The sequence below is a fragment of the Dinoponera quadriceps genome, unplaced genomic scaffold (assembly GCF_001313825.1).
Source record: "Dinoponera quadriceps isolate SergipeBrazil2010 unplaced genomic scaffold, ASM131382v1 scaffold586, whole genome shotgun sequence".
Lineage (NCBI taxonomy): Eukaryota > Metazoa > Arthropoda > Insecta > Hymenoptera > Formicidae > Dinoponera > Dinoponera quadriceps.
The window spans coordinates 944,756-966,822 of NW_014554764.1; the positions used below are offsets into that span (position 1 = coordinate 944,756).

Sequence of the window (22,067 nt, forward strand, 5' to 3'; positions counted from 1 at the left end):
CCCCCCCTTTAGGATGGTGGATGCTGGTGTAACCGTGTAACTTTGTCGTTCTCGGTGTTAGCCGCAAGATCTTCTCTTTAACGCCTACAATCGCTTAACACTCATGGACAACATTTACTAACGCTGTTCTTTTGTTTTTTTCTCTGTTCCCTCTATTTCGCCGTCGACCTGCAGACAGAAAGCTGTTCGTGGGAATGCTAAGCAAGCAACAAACTGAAGACGATGTTCGACAGTTGTTCACTGCCTTCGGCACAATAGAGGAGTGCACCATCCTCCGTGGACCCGACGGTAGCAGCAGAGGTGAGTCCGAATGCTCTATTTTCCAAGCTTATCGACGTTTATTAAATAATCATCATCCCGACTCGTGTCCATTATGAATAAAGTACGAAGGACTTTCTGCAATCTTCCTCGCTAAATATACACAACACATTCGTCAATTCCGTCGCGGCAACAGTATTATCTATTCGTTTTATGTGTGCATTCGTTGACGATTATACGATAATTTGAAATTTCCAGTCGCCCGTACAAACGTAATAACGCGACTAACGATTCGCCGTTATAAAAAGCTGAAAGATTACCGATGAAAGAATTTAAAAATAGCACGCTTCAATCTCTAAGGGATTAAGCACGAAAACCATATTCTCTCTAGAGCTAAGTGTACCGTAACGTGGATGCGCGTATATTTTTATGTCGCGGGATAAAAGCATAGGCGCATTGTCCATAAAAATACGGGCATCTGTGCAATCTTTAGCCACAGGGCAGGATATTCGCGTCTCTCTTTGTTCCATGAACGTTTTACATCTTCGCTGTGCGTTAGCTTTCCACTAGATTCGTGCGGTTTTAACTTCTCGAAGATCAGCCCGCGATTATAAGCAAATGATGTAAAGCAAACTCCAGTCGAAGTTTTGCATTAAATTTAACACGTTCTTCACATGTTCCAAACGACCCATACAAACTTTTGTGTTAGTTTAATACAAGGCGAATATGTTGAAAAGTAATGCAAATATTATTGTCAAAAATTAACACAAAATTAAAACATCCATAATTAATTGAAATAGAAAATGTGTTATTTTAACATTTACACATGTTGAATATTGACCCAACACAAAATGTTGAGATAACATAAACACAAACGTTAAATTAAATTATCATACGGATATGATAAAAATTTAATACAAAAATTTTAACAAAGACCGATTTTAACACAAATATAAAATATTTCTTACTGTGTGAATTTCGTCGAATTTGAAAAGCCAATCGAAAATTTGGAGAAATAGTACAGATTATTCTCTTTCCTTATAATACTTATTTCATACAACGAGGAAATGTCGATTCGGCAAACAGCTGAATAACGATCCTTGAAGATGAATCTGTAATTAAGTATCCTCTCCGAACAATGATCGTAAATACATTACAACAGCGAATACCGAATATCTATTAAAGTAAAGCTCATCTTAGAAGTCCTTTTTTTTGTATATTTGCAACAACAATTTTTAAAACATTCATTTTTGTCGCGTATAGTTGAAGAATTCATCGGCATTCACATCGTCGTCGACACAATTTCACATTTCGTTAAAGAAAAATCAATTGCGAGGCGGTCGAGTAATCCGTAGATGAAAAAAATGAGTATCTCAGGGCTCGCGCTATACAACGGTATCTGCGAAGCTCATAATCCGCGGCGGCGTCGTCTTCGGGCATTTCCATCGAACGATGAATTGAGCAAAGGGACTCTGCGGGGAGCACCTGCTTTCCAAAGGGGGAGAGGGGAGAGTAAGGGAGGCGAACGAACGGACTCCGCGAAATTAATCACGAGATAAGGCAGCAAAAGGGAGGGATGGCGGCTATCTCAAAGGAAAAGAGGCAATTGCCCCGACCAGGCATTACGAGAAAGAAAAAAAAGAGACAGAGCTCCCTCGGCTCGCCTCGACCTCTGACGATGATGCACGACTAAGTCCAAGGGCGGAAGAATATAATCGCGACGGCATTTGAATATCCGCTCGTGCTGTAAACAGCAGGATGGGCGGCTACGGGCGATATAATTCGGACGGGGATAACTGCCTGAATAGCGGACGGAAAGTGGCTGCGGAGTTGCCGCTGGACGAAATTTAAATATTTTCGCTGAGGAGACCTCGCGTCGGCGATGCGTCGACGAGAGCAAGAAGGGCGGGCAGGGGTGTAGCGCAACGAGCGAGAAAGTGATCGAAGAAAATGGAAAAGCAGGAACAGAGCTGGGACGGTGGAGAGAAGGGAAAGTGGGAAGGAGACAGGGCAAACGCCCGAGATCGGGAGAAATAAGGAAACGGGTGGACGCGCGGTGGGTAGGCAGCAGGCGCGAATGTAATTAAATTCCACTTTGAAGTGAAACTCACTTTCAGCAGTTAATAAGATTTTGATTCGCAGTCGGTGACGTAACGCAGCGGCGCCCATCGTCTTTGGCAGGTAGGCGCTCCGTTCGCGATGATGAAGGAAGTGAAGGATGCTGGGGGCGAGAGAAGGCGGGACGACAAGGGTGGTGGTCGCGTGAGAGGGGGGAGAAGAGCTTTACTACGTGCGCGAAGTCTGCGCTCTCCTTCCAGCAAAGACCAAGCCCTACGTTCCGCCGGGGTTCTTTGTCGAAAGGCAGGAAGGACGGTGTTGCGCCAGCCCTCCGAGCTCTTTAATTAAAATTACGTGAGCGCGCGACAGTTTCCAACCGGTAGTCGGTTTATCACGTGGAATGCATTCGCCGGGAATCTCGGGTATGTCGCGATTACAATACCTTCGACGAAATGAAGCAGGCGAGATCCAATCTCCGCCTCGCGGAAAGTTGACCTTTCGATGTTGAAACAGTTCCGCACGCGCGCTTCTGATCCTGCGCGAATCTTCCACGAGATAATCCTACCGCAGCCCCGACCGCGACATTCGTCCTTGGACATTGCTATCAGAACGAAGTTACCGGCGGATGGATGTGCCTGCCGCAGGAAGAGCCTGATCGCTTATTCCGTACAACTCCGCCCGGCACATCCCGGTCTCGTCCCGACGGAAACTTTCCCAACACGCTTCATCACCGCTCGCCGAGCCTCGGTCGAGTTTCATAACTAGCTAATCCGACCCGTAATAGAGAGATCAGGAAGAGCTCCGACCCCGAAATTACAGCGGGGAGATATCGTTTCGGTAACTCTTATTCCGACATCATCCGTCAGTAAAGCACGGGGATCAGTTACGTCGGGAGAATGTAAGCGCACGCGTCCGGAATATCGCGCACGCAGTTCGCGCGCTAGTTTCGTCGGTCCAAGTGCCCCCGATGAGTTATGACGCCTGAAACTTATCAGCGAGCCCTCCATCTCTGCCCGCTATTCTCGACTTAACTCGCCTTATCGGATGGTGCCACCTATCTCGAAAGGTGGCGGCAGATTTCTCGGTAACGAGGAGCTTAATAAAGGAACTCGGATCGTCGGGTTCACGGGGAGACGTTGTTGTTGCTTCTCCTCCTCGTCGTCGTCGTCATCGTCGAAGCGACGCGTTGTCTCGCGCTCCTACCCCCGGGGGAGAGAGGAGAACGACGATGGAGCTCTTCGTCCAATTATTTTTCCCTCGCTTCGAAACATTTCAACGCCACTTCAACGAACGAACTCGTTCTATTCTCGTTGCCGCGCAACCCTCCGCCGCGCGTCGCTTCTTTCCCCCCTTTCCTCGCCGCGTACGCAACTGGGCTACCCCTTCGTGCGGGCCGCATTATTTCAATTGCGCGAACGGCAATAATTCACCACGCTAAGAAGATTATAAAATGTTTATGAATAATGGAACGAAATATTATTCGTGCCTCTCTGTGCACCGCCGCCCGGCCGTTAGGAAGGGTGCGCGCGCTCTCGTCGAGAGAGCGACCGAGCCACGGATTGCGCAACTGTGTGGCGCGTAAGCGCGATACGATTATTCAAACTGGGGAAACAATTCCGTGCATTAAGTCGTAATAACACTGCGCTCCGGTATTCCCGATCCTCTTTTGTCGCGAAACGCGGTATTCGCAGTTCTCTCTCTCTCTTCTTCGGCAGAGCTATCGGCTGGTAGTATTATGTAACATTTAACCCCCCGAGCACGGGGGAAGTACAATAGATCATGAGTTCGCGAGTTACCGCGCGAACAATGCAATTACGAGAAACATTATATCGTACGCGTCTCACCCTAAGGGGGATACGCTAATTTACTTGATTTTAATGCCGAAACCGTCTATCGTAAACTCGAGTCCGCGTTTTTCTCTCGCGCTCGAGCTAATGAATTCTCACGTATACTGTGATTCGTTCGTTCGAGAGTGGGAGAGATCGTTTTCTCTGAAAACTGATGAAATTTCCTATAATTAACGACCGAGTTTTACGCGGAGAGGCTATTTTCAGTGGATAATATACGTCGACGCTTGACCGCTCGTTAGCTGTAATTATCAACTGCAAATGAGCGCTCGGATCGTTTCCTCAGAACGATGTGATTCGACAGCATCGGCGCGGCGTCATTTCCGATCATTTTCGACTGGGCGACGTAAAGAGATGGTCGGCGTTAACGATATTGCTGACGGGAAATATGACGAATCAATAATTTCCTCAGCCTAGCATTTTATGACGGGGCATTAAACGAGCGATGGTTATCGACGATTAATCGTTCGGCTGTCACTTGCACTGGCTCGTCGGTATGTATCGTGCCTTAATACGCGCGGACGTTTTTTTTTTCTCTTCGGCGCGCGCGTGCCTCCATTATTGCACGGCCGGGGCGTGTATTACTGTCGCGGATTATGGGAAAAATATACCGCGTTACAGGTACACTCTCATTATCGCGAGGCTATAAAGTTGTCCGTCCTCATTATCGTCCGTGCAGTTATCAAGCGGTAATTCCATTAACGATTCCACTTATCGCGCGACGCGATGCAAATTATAGAATGCAAGCGCGATACGTAGCGTTTTATACTTTCAACAAGCGAGACGGGCGGGAGCAGTGCGCGGTAACGGGCGGAGAATTGGAACTTTCGCGAAAAAAATACCGTGCGAGCGCGCTGAATTGTAAATCGCGCGCTTCGTATGTATGAGCGTGATAATCGGCATGAAAATTTATCGGAAATATTTATAATAGTAAAAGCGGCGTCGCACCGCTTTTCAGCGTCACACCACTCTAGCCGTGAAGGAGGGTGCTCTCGGGTGGAAGCTCTCAATATGTCCGACCTAATCCTCTCCCGGAGGACTCGCAGTCCCCTCTCGCGCTTTACTTTGCAATACGTACAAACATTTCGAGCCCAGCTGCGCCACGGGATTTAGGAGCTGAGCGATTAATAAATGCTCCGTACGACGAGCTGGCACCAGGACTCTCCGACAGCCACTCGACGAGGAGGCTGCCCGTGATTTACCGTCCGGACTCGCGTGTCTGCATCCAAGCCCCCGCTTCGTCTGGATTTTCGGTGATTTCGCGGCATCGTTATGATTTAGTACCGTGCCCGGCTTGAAACATCGACGACGATCGGTCTTCCTCTCTTAACGTTCGGAAACGTAACGTAAGACGTCGAAGCGACTCGAGCGAACAAGCCGTGTTACAAAAGTCACAGTTGCGCGTACTCCCTTTTTCCGAAAGGAAACATCGTTTTCTTGTTACTTTAACATAGATATATCACGGTTGTGTATATGTATTTTTTTACGCTTGAGCCGAGTCTCGAACTTTTCAATCAAATTTCGAAACGTGAAGAAAGCGACGTTACACATTTTTCCAGTTAAACTTCAAACTGGGAAATTAAATGTTTCATGATGGAGTACATTGACGGAAGAGCTTGTAATTAATACAATATGTCACAACTAGCGAAATACACACATCCACGTGTATGACATACTTTTCAAACGTACCCGACTTGCATGATAAATTCGACATATTTCGCCCTCAAAACACTTCGACGTGATATCCCAAGCCCTTTTTCACTCTTAATTTTCAATATTGTATGGCAAGAGAAAAAATCCCCGAATTCTTTTCGTTCGATGCTTCAATATAGAAGATTTCGAATCCAGATACGAAGAAGCTTAAGGATGTGTTGCCCACTTACGCCGTATTTTTAGTGGCGTATTAAGGGAGCCACTCATAAATTTATCAAACAAAATTACATTTTTATACATTTATTTTACTACCTACACAGAGAACAAATTTCGGTGAATTTAATGAAATTCCTTTAATTAAGATAAATTTATCTTTTGAAATGGAGCAAACGAACGTTTGATTCAACAAACAGAATTGCTCGGTATCTCAAGCAATAAATAACTTTACGTTAAATAACATCTTTCTTTTATATTTTCATCCATATATTACAATGGTTAAAGAAATAAATTATTTGAAAGAAGTAAAACTATGTTAGAAATTGTTAAAGAACTTGTTACTTTTGTTTCAGTGGAACAATATTTAATATGTAATAAAATAAATTATTTTTAATTAAAAACGAAATATTATTTTCTCTAAATAATACTGTTTCTCTCATCAAATAACATGGTTTATCCTAATGAAATAACACTTTTATTCATACATAAAGTGATATTTGATATTAAATTATGCTATTTATATTAAACAAACCCAAATCAAACGAATACGTATAAATTCAAAAAAACCTCTTCCTCTTTATAAACAATAAATTTTAATTTGAGACGAAGTTAAGATAGACATATATACATATTACAAATACGAAAATATTATTTTTTATTTTTCTTGTTAGTGGTATATTTATGCGTCAGTTAATCTAACAGAGATGCACAGATAATAGAAAGAGATATAGATAAATATTCAGATATGTGCATATGTATATATATTTCGAATATTACTATATAAATTATGATTTTTGCACCGCTGTATTTTCAAAACAGAATGGTCAATAATTTTGAAATTTGTGTATAATGTCTCTCGCATATATAGTCTTTAATACTATAGTAGTTTTTCATTAAAATCTGATTTATAGTTTACAAGATCAATTTGTAATTTTTTAAATAATTTTTTTCATTATGATTTATACGCAATACGCCTTTAACAAAAATGCGCTCACAACCGCGGTATCGCCATCATGTCACGGATAGTGCATATTTTCGGAGGATTATTTTGATTTTCTAGATGCACGCTTATGATAGACAGCGACGCGCGATCAATCATCGTCGTATGAGAAGAAATAGATCCACGCGACGAAGCAATGATGCGTTCGATGCATCGAAAGTCCCGACACATTCAGTTCCGACCTCGGCAACACGTTGGAACCTACGGCAAAAATTCCGGGAATGACCGGAAGTAACGGCGGTATAAATAACGACTCGCGTGACTGATAGATTTATTTAAGTCGCACGTTATATCACGGGCTTTTCATTGAGGGATCGCCAAACAAGATCGCACCCCCCGGTCACGCGAAGCGTGCGAAGCGCGATAAAGATCCAAACCACGTCACCCGAACCGCTCCCTTTAGCTTCAATTCTACTTTGTCGAATCCGACAAGATCGGGATCGAACGGGTCCTTCGGAAAAAATATACGCGACGCTGCGGGACGTTTTTAATCCTCGGATGTGCATGATCTTCCTCACGCTATTACAGAATGATGGAATCGGTCCGGTGCTCTCGTTGGTATTTAGAGAAGTATTCTGACGAACGATACAGATTTAAGCGATTACAGGAAAACTTTAAACGAGAGTGAAAATACGTTTGATGAAAAATTTATAAATCTCTGTCTTATGTTAATTTATTTACATTGTAATGTTATATGTCGAACAGTCGCTATTCGAACGGTAATTAAGGAAAAAAATTATATCCGGACAGCCTCTCTGCTGAACGTAACATATTAAGTGTTTCTTTTTTTTCTCTCACACGGAAGAAAACTCCGTTGATGTAACTGAAATCTTCCATTACCTCTGGAGACCGGACAAAAACTCGGTTTTACGAACAGAAAAAATTCCTGCAGGAGATTTCTACTCGGCTAATTTCTCCCAACCAAGTTTTAACGCAGTTGAATATTCACACGAACGTGCTCGCAGCAACATCCTTTCTTCTCGCCGCGTTTCCAATTGGTTCAGTTGCAAGAACTGAGCTTTTCCCGTGCGTAAGTGTGACTTAGATCTGTATCGTTGTCGTAATCGTTAATTAATGCCGCCGGCACGCTATTTACTCGACGGGAAAACGTGAGATTTATCTAACGGAAACTCTTTAGCGGGAAACGTCGCCATAGATTGCCGGGATACGCAATTTCTCCGATGTCGCTAAAAATACGCTCCCCTCCCTCTCCCCCTTAACCCACCTACGGATGAAATTGTGTTCGCATAAATGCGCAAGGGTTAGAAAGGTCGCTAAGTCCGGTCGCAGAAATTACGGCGACCTTCGAGTCACCCTCGGTTGCGATTTTGCCGTTGATCGCCCTGACACGAGGCGCGCCCTATTGTGAGATTGTAAGCAACGCCGGCGAGCAAGCGTGTCTTTGTTCGCGTGGCCCGAAGCGGCATCAGGCGCTATTGTGCGCATCAAGATTTACCGTCTTTATATTAATGCGATTACCGGACTGGCCCGGAAGGCCGCAGGAAACGCGGAACGTCGTAAGATCCTCCTCGCACAGCTCGCTGACACCGCGTCAATATCCAGCGGGGTATTACGCGTAGTGGGAGCGCCTTCTTCGTCAATATCCGTGAGCTTTTCACTCGACATCGCTCGCGAGAGAGGGTCCCCTTCTGCTAGCCTCCATACGACGGCTTTTGCCCGTCAACCGTAAATACACCATATTGCCCATAAACCTTCGCATTCGTGCATTACCCATCCCGATTCGACGCGTCCCTCTCCGCGCTTCGTGCAGCTCGGTGTTGTATCGAATAAATGGTGGTGGTGGGCGGCTTAACAGGCTAGCAACGTCCTTCCAACTCACGGTCGCGTGGCGATTTCGCGAATATCGAAATCGTTTTCGAAGACTGGACGCGACTACGTTCCTCGTAAATCTCTCGATTTACAGCGTTTCACACTCGGTCTGCGCTCGCTCGTTGCACCACCGTCGCCGATTACGGATTTCGCGATAATAATATATCGAGCGGATATCATCGTGCGCTCGCCGGCGAGTTATCGCCGAATGTTTACGGCGTTTCCGTCGGGTTTACGACGTTGCGTCTCGATCGTAGAAACCAACCGACGCAGCTCCGGGTTCTCGAATACGGCCGCTTATAAGGTTCCTATAACTCGGCCCGTAACAAGTTTTCCACAATTTCATTAACGACCGCCCGGAGAGAGCCTGTCGGACGATCGCGACGTGATGCGACGTGAAATTATCGCGGAAAATGTTAACAAAGATTTCAACGGCGATCGTAACTATATCACACGCGAACGACAGGCGGGGGGATGGTAACACGTTCGTAAGGAAGAAACAATGAAGATGATCTTAACGCTAAGACGGAACGGCGCGGCATTATTAATAGTCATATACCGAACGAGAGATAGAGCCTGGGGGGCCGTTAAGGAGGAAACGACGTTTCTGCGGCTTTGCAGAACCGTGCCGTAAAGCAACGTTGGAAATTTAATAATCCATTACGTGCCTCATCGCGCTGCGTCGCGATCATTGACGCGACATCAACGGGCCCGTGCTTGTAACCGCAATTATGACTTTTGTAAGATAGGTCGTGCGCGCGTACACTCGCTAACGCTATTTGCTTTTATCAACGGTCGATAATGCGCCGACACGGCGTAATTGCAATCCGCGCGGCGAAACGTGCATCGTTGTTACAATTACTATTACGGCGAATGCGACATTCGTTGTCTGCGCGATTTGCGAAAAATTCCAGCCGAGAAGATAATGGTCGCGCGATTCTATCTCCTTTGATGTGCTCCGCTTCTTCTCCCGTCCGATCTCATTCGCCGTGCAATTTTCGGCGCCTCGAGATATCGCAGTACATTGTCTCCTGGGCATTCTTCCGTTTTTTTACTTACGATCGCTCTTACGGATAGTTCGAAGCACGGAGAGCTTCCCCGCTGATCGTATATGCGTACACAAGCCGTTTAACCGTGACGGTGACGTGTTAGAAGCCTACACGTATTTTTCTCCTCTTCCGCGTTTTGTGCAAGACGTTATGTCCCACTTCTATTCCTCTATTACTCAGAAGAAAATTGAATCTGCGCGACCACTGCTATAATCAGCTTGATCCAACGAAATAATTAATTCCCGGGCAACAACCAGTCTACGAAAATAGCAAATAAAAATTGGCCTACAATAAACTTAATAATTCAGAAAATATATAAAAACGATTGTAGAAATACAATTTTTATCACTTTTTTCCCGATGTAAGCCTGAGAAATCAATAATGTTCAGCGCCATGATCGCGAGTGTTATTCTTAAGATGAATCTCACTTTCAATCAGTTTCTCAAATAAAATACGCGCAGAACTTTGTATTCTTAAAACCGTTTCAGCTTATAATAACGTAAATATGCAGTAAGAAAATGTGATCATAGGAAATTTACAATTTATAATAATATTCGCGATACATACATACATATGCACAAATCTAACGAATTTTGTACAACACTTTCTATTATGTATGCACCTCTATTAGCTCAACTGATGTATAAATAAAACATTAATAAGAAGGATGAAAATTAAATGAATATCTTCGTGTATATTTGTCTAAATTTCGCTCAAAATTAACATTTATCACTCAGACAATCAAAGTTAGAGGATAGTATTTTCTTCAGTATATAATAAAGGCATTATGCAGGAGCGCCTTAATATCGCCAGTGAAAATCCGGCATTCCACGGAGCAAGTGCCTTTATCATCGGGTGACGATTGGCCAGGTACTTTCCACATAATAACGCGGTTACGGGCGCACGACGTCCTTCTAACGATCCCATACGCGTCTCGCATTTTTACGCGACCCATCGTAGACAAGCAACGATCGCAGCCGACCAGAGTGCGCGCGGGCTTTTTTCAAGGTTTTTACAGGGGGGGGGGGGGGGACCACGCGGGGGGGGCCTTGGAAATTCATAANCTTGGAAATTCATAACGCGCGCGGCGGCACTAGAAATTTAATAATCCATCTCGCATCCTTCGTCGCAGGACGTGACCGTCGGTGTACGGCAACGACCGCGTCGTAATCGTAACGAGGAATTTTACGAAGCGCGCGCTTCGCTCTCCGCCGACCGGTTTATACCGGTGCCACCCTTCGCCGAAGTATCGACGCACCTTTCCGATGCGCCCGATCCACCCCTCGCTGTAATGCACTATGAAACTCGTAACGACGAGTCAGCCTATGTTTCTCACGTAATGGAAATACCGCTGCTTATCCGCGCGTTAAACGATTCAGCTACGGCTGGGTACATTACGTGCATCATTACGCCCGCAGCAGCGTGGTGTACATGGCAAACGTGTGTTCTCCCCCTCCTTCTCCTCATCCATTTTTTTGTCCGGCGGCGCGTTCGTTATTATTATTGACAGGCAAAAAGCGATAGGAGGCGAAGGACCCGGCGGCTTATAGTAGGCGCGACGGAAACGATCTTTGTAGCGGCTTATAACCGTTGCTCCCCGAGATTATCGTCTTGCTCGACATCCAGGATTAACGATCACGCCAGATGACGCGTGGAGTGCGTTGCCGGTGGTGGCTGATGGGTCGGATGATCGAACGAAATTTATACGCCCCGCCGGGATTCATCCCGTCGCCGGGAAATTGGGCGAGACTTGGAAATCTCGACGATAAAGAGAAGCCGCGCCGTATATATTTTTTCGGATCGCACTAATTAAACTTTTTCCTTTTCTCTTTTACGGCGCAACAGAGGAATCCCTACTCCAGACACACTGAATATTAGATTATGAAAGTCATTCTCTCTTACCGTCCGGAGATGAGAAATATTCGCGTAATGCGAACACACAGCTGCACGCTCGCAATTATACCGTCACGCAGTTAATTAACAGTTAACGGCAACAGTGGAGTCATCTAAATCCTATTATCGCAAGAGCGTACCGCTCTTTTCCATTCGTATTATCCGACACGTTACAACGCCGGCTGAATAGAGAAAATCGCGCGCCATCTCCGAAACCGCTGCAAAAACAACGAAACAAAAATCGGCTCCCACAGTTTTATCGTCTCGCCCGGCCGAGAAAAGCCATTACGGCCATTTCGACGTTACAATTTTTTACACTTCCGCGTGTGGGTGCGCGCGCGAGAGAGGGGGGCCCGGCGGTTTCGTCAATCACCAATTAGCTATTACCGGCGCAAATCTTGCACATCGCTCGCAGTTATCTGCTCGCGTCCGCTCTCGCGGCCTGTCGGCCGGCCGACCAAGCGTATTGAAACGAACGCTATCGCGTAGGGAAAAGCCGTCCGGATGATCAAACAGACGGAATTACTACGTACAAATCGTAGGACGCGGATGATTGGATTACCGCGCGCGGAAGAGGCGACGAGGGAGAGAGAACGATCGAACGGGATAAGGTAGGTAGGAATGGTAACACAGGAAAGTTGTGCGTGCGTGTGCGCGCGACACGTGCGATGCGTGCGTACTTACGTGCGTGCGTGCGTGCGCGAATGCGCACGCGTCGCTCCGGCCGTGTGCACGTTTCGTAAATGCGCGTTAATCCGCCTACCGAGTACATTTGCGGCGGCGGTACCGCCCATCGAACCATCGAATTTTCGTTTCCTCCGCCAGTGTGTTTGCCATTCCAACGAGAAAGCGTGCGCGGTATATTGTGTATTCGCCCGCGATGTATATACACGCGCGACGGATTCGCGAGCGTATCGACCGGCCTGGAGCGATTTTAACTTTTACCTGAACTCAACTTTGTTGTTTGGCCCGACGAGCCAACGGGCGGCGTAAAACAAATTTATTATCGCGGACGTGTTCGAACTGTACGTACTGTAGCGACGGTGACGACAGCGTCGGCAACGAATTAGCGCTCGCTCGCGTGCACCTACCGCGTCGGGATGGAGAGATACGTATCTCGCTGCGCGATCGACGCGACACGTGGCGGCGCGCACACGTGCGCCCCGAGCGTTTCATATACGATAAAGCCCGAAATCCCCCGAGGCTCGCTATAATTATAAAACTACAAGGCGACTGTCGGTCGGCCGGCCGGCTGAGTTCACCCTCGGCCCTAAAATCGCTGCCCCGGAGGTTTGCAAATCACCCCCGCTTTTAAAGCGACGTTCATGCTCCTCCCCCCGTCGACTCTCGGATCTTCGTTATTCTCCCCTTCTCTCTCTTTCTCCCGCTCTCTCCCGTCGTCTACCATTTACCACGTGAGTACAAGCGTAATACATTTGCGAGCCACCCCTAGCCTCATCCGTCAAGATCGCTCTCGCAGCCTCGTCGGGTGGAAACAAAGAAAAGTCGACGCGAAATAAATATTCCCGCACCAATGATGGCCCTAAGCTGTTGACAGTGCGTAAGAATTTCATTTAACGGACGGATAATGACATTCCTATTGTAGACGCAACGGCGTCTCACAATAAGATGAAAGAAAAGTTGGTTGCACGATTAACTCTTTCACTCTCCCGGCGTGTCCTCGAGATATATAGCATCTAATATTTTTTTAAATAAATATACACTCCCGTAATGATTTCATGCAATTTTGAACAGTCACCGGACGGTTTGTTAACTTCTGTCTAGTAACTAAAGAGCAAAACCACCTGGGACCCTAATCAAGATGTAACCTTTTTTCTGTAATTGCGTACAAGACATACGCAAAATCTGAACCATTTATCGAACGAAAACAGAACGACAAAAAACTACTCAATAAGTAAACTTGCTGTCCGTAAAATGGACAGTTTTGCCCTAAAATTCTATCAGATTCTTGTATATCTCCTGTGCAGTATTATTATGAGAATGCATTAATATCAGAATAGTAACTAAAGGAGTATCTACACTGAGAAACCCATTTAGTTGCCTCAAACAAAATTCTTGTTTGGACATGGGCAGACAAATGTTTTAGTTGTGAGAACCAAAGTTTGATTCTCCGAACCAAAAGTTTACTTCTCCAAAACGAAAATAAGAAGGATTTGATTCCGGAGAATCACTTTCGGTTGTTATATCCACATCGTTTAAAAGAACGTTTCTAGAGCTATCTAGCGATGGCTTACTTATTTCGAAAAAATAAAATCGCCTCATTTCCTCATTTCCCAATTTTTCGTAGTAAAATGAAAAAAAAAATGTTTTCCCGTTGGAAGCACCGTTTAAATTAGTCCTTTGAAACGCTATTTACACCTATCGGATATCCCTCTATTAAAATAACACTAAATTTCCAACACAAGAAGTCGGGACTCAAAGAGTTGAAAGAAACCCGGTATGCTGGGGCGGTTGGTTTCCCGTCTCCCAGAATTCGATGTTTCTCTCTGTTTGCACGCGAAAATACGTTCCGCGTGCTTCCGGTTACCCGATTTGCGTTCTTCAATTCGAGTCAACAGCGATCTTTAATCGCGCATCGCGAATACGCCGCGCGCAGCTCCGGCTAGCGATGTTTGCGAACTCGAAAAAGCGAAGAATAAACCGAATCTATCAGCATACTTCGAAAATAGAGGCCGCGCGCACCGTAAAATATCCCGCTACGCAAATATCACGGCGACATATACGCGCGCGACGATATGTCGACTCGCGTGGTAGTGAAATTGATATCCGGGCATTTTTCTCGCAACCTTATCTCGAACCGGGGCCTCGTAAAGCCGTGGGAATACTCCTACAGGTTTTTCGCTTTTACGCCAGCCAACCGTCGGAACGGAACGCGGCGCGCCGTGAAAATCGTAGCCCGTGATTGCGCCGTGATTCTATTAGGCGGCTGGCGCGCTTTACGCGCTTCCCGGCTCGCGTCCGGAAATTGTGTTTTTAATTCTCCCCGATAAATCAGCCGTGGCTAAACAAGTATTAACATTCCCGCGCGGCCGGCAGCGAGACCGCGACGACGAGCGGCGGTTTGCGGTGGACGCGGTCGGGAGCGTGCAACAAAAAGGAAGGACGAAAAAAAAAAAACGGAGGCGGAGGACCGTGAAAATGCGAAAAAACGAGAGCGCCGGCGCGACGGGGGAGGAACGGGTCAAAGTCAAAACCTAATGCGATTAACGGACGTTAAATCGAAACATTCCTTTCCGGGAACGCAGAGGAACGTGTTTTTTGTTTTCCTTTCACCCGCCAGTTCCTCCGTCACCCTCTTGTCACTGCATACCTGAACGTAACAAAAGCGCGAGAGGGAGAAATCGTGTTCGCCGGCAAGTCGAAAAGCTGCACGTCGACAAATTTGATTTGTCTGTCGGAGGGTGGGACGATATTATTTCAGGCTAAAGCGAGCGGCCTCGAGGGTTGCGCGATGATGGATCAATATTCGAAATCCCGGTAATCAAGCCGGTCTCGCTCGTCGGCGCACGTAACGAAAAGTGTGACGTCGCGATAACGGCGCCGTTAAAGATCGCACGTGTTCGCACGCGATACGCTCTTCTCGCGACTTCTCGCTCACGAGGCTTCAATATTTACCGACTATGATTGCGTCACGTATCAGCGGATTCTATTTTGGCTTGAAGTTCCTCGCGGCCCGACTCAAATATTGAACGTGGTGTACATTTAATGGATACGCATTAAAATGTAGCTCGTACGCGGAGCCAAATGGTTTGCGCGTTATGGTTTGCCATAAGCGGATATCCCGAGCAAAGATCTAATCCGCGGGCGAACCGTTTGCCGCGCATTTATTCGAGGAAATCTCGCGAGCCGTTTCCAATTATCGAATCAACGGACGTCCGCCCTCGGCGACGTTCTCTCTCTCGTCCTGTCGGTAAAATTCAGGCCTCTGTTTAGACGGCGGGATTTTCGGGCCGTATTGTACGTGTCGAGGACGCGCACGGAAAATTCGCTTCCGAGCGCCCCTCGACAAGTGTAGGCAATTTTATACGCGCGAGAACGTTCGGCTCGAATTACAAGAAATTAATTTTCCAACTCCCCGTGCCTCATGAATTGGTGAACTCGTTAGAATTAAACGAGGAGGAAATAAATAAATGGAGATCGATGAATAAATTATTTAAGAGAGCCGGGCCGATCGCGTGTAATTCGCAACGTTATAATTCCTCACATCCCGTGATTCGGCGTATTTTAATTTCGCATCGCGATATATATATATATATATGTATAGAGAGTGTGTAGAGAGAAAGAGCGTGGCGCTTCTCTCTCTCTTCCCCCGTTTAAATACCCCTATGAAATCAATACGCGGCGAATTTTCAATAACCGTTTTACAAGACTACGCTAATTAACGATAATTACGCTTTTTATACGATCGCTCCGAAAGCCCGGCCGAATATCTCGCTTTTGATTCCCGCGTCGGACACAAACGGCATGACCGAAATGTGTGTCGCGCGCGACAATAGCGCACAGGGCGTTTCCATCGGTGTCGGCGGTGGCGGCGTGTGCGAGAGGAGAGATTTATCGTTTATTGAAATTGTCGCGCGGCATGGAGTGGCGCGATCACGGTTATTTCGCATTATGGACGACGGGACCCCGCGGCATCGCCGACGGAGACGGTCCACTACGTGACGCGTTCACGAATCGCGACATTAACGCTCCTTTATTTTCTTTTACGTTCCTCCCCGACCCGACCGCGACATCGCCCGCGAATTTTAACGAGGCCTTCCCGCGCGGTCCCCGCGAAAATTCCCGTCGCCCTCTCACCACGACGACGATCCCCCTGTCCCCGATTCCGCGCGCTCTTACGGGTTCACGCTCGGATTTCCGCGCACGATTTACGTCGCGGAGCCGCAGCGCCGGAGAATTTTATGACGACTTCGTGCAGTCTCTATATTCGAGTCCCTCCAATACGCGCTACCCCTCGAATTGATCACGTTTTTGGACGGTATATACGCGCGCACACACATATACGCCGTCGCGGAGAATATTGAGAGGGGCGGACAATCCGGCCTTCGGGCGACCGCCCGTTAAAGTCCGATGCCGGGTCAGTGATTTCAAGGCGCGACATGGAACGCATCTCGTCTCGTGCTATGAGGGAACGACTTCGTTCGTTTCCGACGGAAAAATCCTTTCACCGTCGCCAGCTTCTTTTTTCTCCCTTCCTTTCTTTTCCTTCCTCTTTTTTTTTTTTTTCGGCGATATCGATCTCGCGATAATAACGAAATGCCGGGAAATTGGGTTGATCGACGTTTCAGCACTTCCGCTCGATTAAACAACGCTCCCCCGAACGCGAGAAATTTTCCCGCGTGGTAAATCAAGTTACACGATCGCTTAATCTCATTTTTATAGCACGCTGTTGCGTACATCTCGCATTATCCGCTCGCATTGCTCCATTATTCAAACATCCGACATCACCGACGCTAATTTACGAATGTCGACGTACTTGACATTTTTGATCATACGTTTTCGTTGGGAGAAATATTTACGTAGGAGAGAAAACGCGTGGAGAAGAGTGGCATCCAGCGGCACCGGAGATACCGAGGAAATGATGCTAGTGTTATGAAATATCCTAAGATATCTTTTAGATAAATCGAAATCTATTAATACAACTAAAATTAGTTTTCACTAAATTGTAAAGTTTTTTTATAACGTGTTCTTGATTTTCTTTATTTATAGTAAGTTTAATGTTATATCGATTTTTTTGAAGGTAGATAGTAGCGACACAGAAAATTGGACCCTGCACACGATTTCGTATTAGACTGTTGTTTTGTCGGTTAGATTAGAGATTTCTTACGAGACAGTTAATAATTCTACCGTTATCCGTTAAGATGCGACACTTAACAGGAGATCGTGATATTTCATATTACCCGCACTTCCTTTACCGATTCCTCGGCTTTAACGCGTTTCCTCCTTCGAAGGTTATGCAATCGATAACGAGTGGATTTCACGGAAATTAGGGATAGGATCGCTTTGTCAACTCTTTATCGATCTCGACATCGCTACATCGCGAAAAAAAGGATATATCGGCTATCTTGAGAGCGCGCGGATCAGCGAAGCTCGAAGCGCGTCTAATACATTTCTCCACGCTGAGAACGGCGAATCGCTATTTTTCGGGGGCAATGACACGTTTCCCGATAGGACTTTAGGACGCGAGCGGCACGAGGGCGAAGGGCCTCCGAAAGGAAAATCAATGTGGCGAGTGAGCTTCGAACGTAGCTGCCTGCCGCACTATCTGCGTTAGGGTGACTAGCGTTAGGGTGAACTCCGCGCCACGTAAGCGTATACCGGGTGACTCGGAAATATGAGTCGTAAGAAAAAACTGCCTGCCCATTAATATTTCGTCGCGATTTTCCGCGTCGCAGGACTTTGAAAAAGCAACGTGGCGAAATGGGCTCTCCCATTGGTAGCGTCAACTACTTTTCATCAACTACGCTATGCGTCTTCGATTCTCTGTACACGTGTCCTCCCTTTTGACGAAGTTTTTACCGGCAATTCAATCTCTCCGTCGATTGTCGACAAATTCGCGGGCAATAAAATCATGTTCAACGGTGCACTGACCCGGGCAGAGTCGATGCACCGGGTGTTTACAAAGTAATTCATATCGATCGCACGAAATATACAGCCGTGTAGCGATTTGCCACGGCTATGCTCGCCATTAACTCGACGCCCTTTTGTGTTTCAACCTGTCCCGGGCAGCGCGTAAATAATAACGTAGCGAAGAGAGGCTGTCGCTACCTACGCTTTCAGATGCGCGAAAGTACAGGCGGAATTCGTTGCATCGGTGGCCACAGAAATTGTTTCGCGGTACACCGTGGGCGCATATGTTTTCGCGAGCGCGAACATATTGCATTAGCAGCTGTCGGCGACGTGAAGAAAATGAGCGGCTGAGAAAGAAACAAGCCGGCAAGATTGCGGCATGGTTAGCCGAGGCGGAATTTTAGCGAAACCGTCCAACTTTTTATTTCGACCCTCCTTGTCGCGACAATTTCGCGGTTTTCGCTGTGCGGTAAGTCGTGAGGAGCGGCCATAACGGGTAACATAAAACCGACGCATCTATATCTTACGAAAACCGACCAATCTCCTCTCTATATTTGTTCTTCTAATTATAACGTAGATCTACATCTCCTAGAGGTGTGCGAATCAAGCGTCTGCATAACATGGAAGCTGGAAGTCGAATCGAATCATTTTAATTCGAATCGGATCGGATTTTTAATTATCCGAAATTGTTAAACCACATAAATTCGAACCTTCTAGGTTCGAAAACAGACTCGAGTCAAATCAACTCGAATCAAATCCATTTTATTCGAATTCGAACAATCCGCACATCTCTAATATCTCTCCTGATGTTAATGTGATTCCGTTCTCCTCGATTTTGACATAAGAAGTATCAAAATCAATGCATCTGTTTCTTTTTCGTGCCATCTTTCTTTTCGTTCTAAAAAGGATTGAAAATTACAAGAGGTGAAAACAAAATCAGCAACCGAGCGGAAGATATATATCAAATTCTTGAAAGTCACTCGAAAGACCATTTTGCGCCTGTTTGCACCGTGTTTCAAGCGGCATTAAAGAAAATTCGAAATACCTTCTGTCCGGACTATTTTTTTACCCCCTTGTATTTTTTCATCCTTTGTAGTGCAGAAACGAAACGCACGGTGCAGACGTTGGAATAATAGCCTTATTTTTTCAGCATTTTTATTACTACAATGTTACGACGATTTTCAAACGCGCACGTTTGAAAATCATATTCGGTGGATGGCTTAAGGCTATTATGCCAACGTCTGTACCGCGTATCCGCCGTTCTTTTTGCACGAGCCCGCCGCGACGCGTGTACGCAGATAAAGATTGCCGTCAAAATTCCGAGAGGAGTCGCCGCGTAACACGTGTCGGTCTTACTTTAGCGGCGCCGTTCGTCAGGTATTGTTCCTTCGTCAGCTACATCGTTAACGAATCGATAAGACCGGACCTCATTGTCGGACGGAATAAAGCGCCGGGACGAGCGCGTGTTAGCGACGCGTTCATCTGTGGGAACGTCACGTGCGCGTCCCACAAGAGCGAAATGTGTCAATGTCCGGCTGTGTCGCGGCCGATGACAATCGCACTGGATTATACGCGACGAAAAACTGTTTTGGCGTGTCGTTCCTCGGTTGCAGCGCGCGCGTGATTTCGCTGATGCGCGCTCGCGTTTTCGCGCGTAGAGGAAGGAGGATGATGCGAAAGAGAGGGAAAAACGTTGATATTACAAAATCCCGTCAGCATCTCGTTAAAATCCGACGTTTTTATACATATTATATTACTGATAATGTCGTTTATCGGACTACCGCAGACTTAAAATGTAATATGCATTTTACGCTCCGCAGGTGGATATTTGGCGAACGCATAAAATATTCTGCCCCTCACCCCAGTGCATTTTCTGGTCGCGCTTTATCGTCAAATATTAATTACGAGATTAAAAAATTAATTGCTCGCTGTGCCGGCGCAAGTTCTTCGTTTCGAGCGGCGCGCCAGCGAGGTCGACTCGCTCGTCGTCAGCTCTCTTCCCCGTCGGCTGCAGGCCCGTGCTTAATAGTTAAATACGATACTCTTTGTAATGTTTAACGAGTAGAAGGCAGCGAAATTAGCGGTGCTCCATCCAGAGAGGGATCGCACAAAAGAGTGTCAATATTTTTGAAAAGTGGACGAGATGCGGCTCGCTCGCTGCTCCCCTTCTAATGTATTTACAGAGGAGGCGGGCCAAGCAGAGAAAGGGAAAGAAACCCGCCGTCTTTTCCACATCCGTTTGTAAGGGCGCCGCTGTGAAACGACGAGGGAGGCGCGACCCTCATCCCGTTGTTTCCAGCTCTAAATGGCAGCTCGCCAAGTGTGCTAACACCCTCTCGTGCACATGCAGGAGCAGCTTCCTCTCTACCCTTTCGCGACACGCACGCCATTGAACACATCCGCACACAATACGCGCAAACACTTTGCATTCGTAAACATGCGTAAACAACGACGGTGGTTTCGCACCTAAGCCTCGCTAAAAGTACGCCGCGCGAAACGAAAGATCTCCATTTTAATCGAATTTCGGTGTTTATAGTCGGCCGTAAATTCTCGCCGGAAGTGCGTTCGTCCGACGAAACGCGTGTCGGAGGAAGCGCGCTTCGGTTAGACCGACATTTTTCCGCGTCCGCTCGGTGATCAATAAAGGCGCACTCTAATGTTATAATCGTGCACACACACACTGCTTTGGGAGAAAGTAGAATCGTATCATTAGCCGATGAAAGTAGCGGCAGCGACACGCAGCTTCGAGTCGGCAGCTAAATGGTATCTCCAGAGGGCTAAGACGTAACTCGATTTTTAATTGGTTTTTGCGCGAAGCGGATTTCGCTCAGGGCGTTATGAAGTTTCCGCGAGCGACGGTTTTCGAAGTTCGCGCGATATTCGGCGCCTTCTTTTTAACTCGCGATATTTCCAGGCACGATCAACCGGATTAAAGAACTCCATCGAAGGCGTTATTAAAGGTTAGGTCCTCTGTCTACCGGCGGCACAGCGGGAGGAACTATTTTTACCACGACAATCGATTAAAACTTCAAGCTTATTAAGATCGCATTAAACTTTTAGCCGACTTATCCCGCCGCGCTCTGGAATCCTCTCCTCCCGTAGCGCGCGTGTATGTTCGCGTATTTGTAAAAATGATTATCGCAATGCTGAATCTACAATCCGAAGCGAGCTTTAAACGCATTCGATTAATTAGAATATTAATTAGAAACTCGTTTTGAATTCAACAATTCAGATCGAAATGCGAGAGAATATTCGTATACCGGAGGGATGTACCATCGGATCGACGCGCAAAACGAAGCAAACGCTTTGGATAAATTGCGCGTTGAGGAAACGAGTTAAATCATCTTCTTGTTTATTCGGTGTCGTAACTTGGAGAAATACGTTTTAATTTCTACGAAAGATGTACACTTCGCACATGTAAACTGTGATATGCCTCGCTAATTCTTCTCTCGGTGACCTGAATACTACGAGTCGGCCTTTACCGACCATTCGGCACTATAAAGGGTACTCAAATATTGATTCGACTGGCAATTATGAGTGGTTTTTCACCGCGAGCGTACCCTTCGGCCCTGTTTCCCGGGGCCGCTTAATTACGGAATGTTTGCGTTTCTCAAAATTAAACTCCTACTTGTCCGGATAGCGCATCGTGGCCCTCGGGGTAGTCTAAACAAA

At 46.5% G+C, this 22,067-nt stretch overlaps 1 protein-coding gene across 1 annotated transcript in view; it reads left to right on the top strand.

Annotated features, from left to right (window-relative positions):
* The window catches only part of LOC106741673 (CUGBP Elav-like family member 4), an 81,372-nt gene that overhangs the window by 18,679 nt on the left and 40,626 nt on the right, over positions 1 to 22,067 (top strand). Inside the window, exon 4 of the mRNA XM_014613908.1 lies at positions 175 to 300. Coding sequence (XP_014469394.1) covers positions 175 to 300 — 126 coding nt within the window. The remainder of the gene's footprint in view (positions 1 to 174; positions 301 to 22,067) is intronic.